At 46.9% G+C, this 2,089-nt stretch overlaps 1 protein-coding gene across 4 annotated transcripts in view; it reads right to left on the bottom strand.

Annotated features, from left to right (window-relative positions):
* Positions 1 to 2,089, bottom strand: part of SEC11A (SEC11 homolog A, signal peptidase complex subunit) — a 29,231-nt gene that overhangs the window by 26,484 nt on the left and 658 nt on the right. For 2 of the 4 annotated variants that reach the window (XM_015567745.1, XM_006769593.2), the window contains exon 1: positions 2,015 to 2,083. The exons of the other annotated variants lie outside the window; for them this stretch is intronic. In XM_015567745.1, the coding sequence (XP_015423231.1) occupies positions 2,015 to 2,065 (51 nt within the window). In that variant the 5' untranslated portion in view covers positions 2,066 to 2,083. Of the gene's footprint in view, positions 1 to 2,014; positions 2,084 to 2,089 lie in introns of those variants that run through there. 4 annotated transcript variants of the gene reach the window in all.

A 2,089-nucleotide genomic window follows, 5' to 3' on the forward strand; every position in this document is an offset into this window, starting at 1 on the left:
TAGGATACAGGGAAGGTAATGAATCACTTTATTTTTGAAAACTGTGAAGCAGACCCTAAAAAATTATATTACATATAATAAACAAGTCGTGAGCAAGGCATTAAAAATCCATTATAACTCAAAGCTCCAAAGAATACATACTCTGTGATTCCGTTTATATAAAATGCAAACCCATCTATACCGACCAAAAGCAAATCCATGGTTGCCAAGTGCTAGGGGAGAGATGAACTACAAAGGGGCACAGGGATCTTGTATGTGATAGAAATGCTCTATTATCTTGATTGTGATGGGTGTATGTAGCTGTAGGAACTGATCAAATAAAACACTTAAATGGATGGGGTTCATTGTACTCAAGCATTCCTCTATGAACCTAGGGGGGAAAAACACAGTTACAGCTTAAATATATTAACCAGACATTTGTTATGTATTTAGGTGTGAATGAAGAAGTTATGCAATGACAGCAGTTTTAGAGAAGCAAAAACCAAACTCATAGTTTCCTCTTTTCATGTGATGAGCTCAGTATCTATAAACACTATCAATTCTTTCCCCCAGAAGTTATGTACAGGCCCAACCTCATTTCATTATTTTCCCTCACCCCATTCCCACACTCTCTAACTCCTCCCATTTCCTCCTCACCACCACTGGGAGGGTGTTCATTTTCTTCATCTCAGTAGTGGGAAGAACGTTACCTACCTCATATGCACATATAACACTTGACACATAGCAAAATAGCCTTAACTATTTTTCTACACATTTATGCTCATGGAAAGCAGAGTCTGTCTAATGTATCTCTGCATTTCTCACTGTATTTAGCAGAAGGTACAATATACAGTAGCCCCCCCAAATAAGTACTTCTTCAGAGAAATGTCTGTAGTACCCCGAAATTCAGATATGGATGGGAAAGACACCACCACGCAACATCAGGGAGAATCTGAAGAGTTACCTTCAAGACATACATGTTCTGTGCAATTTGAAAAGAATGATCGGTGATGACTGAAGGAATTAAGAAGCATGTCTAAGAGAAGGTGACACTGAGGTCGCCAAAATCTGAAGGGGACCAAGGGGAGGTTGCACATCTACTTCCCTAACCGGTATTTGTAAACACTGCAAAATGCAAGTCCAAGAGGAAAATCTTTAATAGTGACACCAGGATAAGTCTTAATAGTCAAATACTGTAAAAAAGGCAAGCAAACGTGGCTCTAGAGAGACAGGCACTGGATGCAGAAGATGAAAAGGAGCAACTTTTCCTAACGACTGCACAATCCCAACAGCGTTCCCAAAACCATTTGACATCCGATCTAGATACATTCTAGACGCTCAAGACGGAGTAAGATTTAAGGACAAAATGAGGAGATCTAAATATCAAGATCCCTGTGCCACTAACACTGGGCGTTACGAGGATTCGGAGGGCTGCCACCTTCCTGAGAAATGGACTCTCGAGGGCAGGTATAGTAACTGTTCCAAGTCAGACGTGGTCCAAGGAAAAGGCAGTGCAGGCCCCTGGGGCCAACAGTCCGAGGAGGGCTGTGACCTGCTGAAAGCAGCAAAGCGGCATTTGTGGGGCCTACAAGCCGCCTTCCCGAGCACCCCCGGTGCAGGGAGCTGCTCAATCTAGCCTCCGGGTTGCACGGGAGTCGCTGCGATGGGAGGAACCCCGAGTTTGCCGCCTGGCGAAGTCTAACACAATGAGCAACCCCAACTCCCACTCACAAAGCGCGCTCGGGTGTGCATTCGCTCCTCAGCCTCATTGGGAGGAAGGGAAGGGGAAGACGGGCTTCCCGCGCCACTCCCGGCAGGCCCCAGATTAACTAGGGGCTAATAATAATAATTAATAATAATAATAATGGGTGAGGCGGACCAAGCGATGGTCGAGGCGTCAGCCCGGCTTAGGGGCTCAGGGGCTCAGGGGCTCAGGGGCCCAGGGGCCCAGAGGCCCTTAGGACCCTCAGGACCCGCAGTGGCAGCGCCCAAGGGACTAGAGGAGCCCGGGGAAACAGCGGGCGGCCAACCTCACCTGCCGCTTGTTCATCCGCCGCACATCGTCCAAAAAATCTAGAGACAGCATGGTGGGGGCCGGGAGGAGGCACCC

Source organism: Myotis davidii, unplaced genomic scaffold, assembly GCF_000327345.1.
Source record: "Myotis davidii unplaced genomic scaffold, ASM32734v1 scaffold324, whole genome shotgun sequence".
Classification (NCBI taxonomy): domain Eukaryota; kingdom Metazoa; phylum Chordata; class Mammalia; order Chiroptera; family Vespertilionidae; genus Myotis; species Myotis davidii.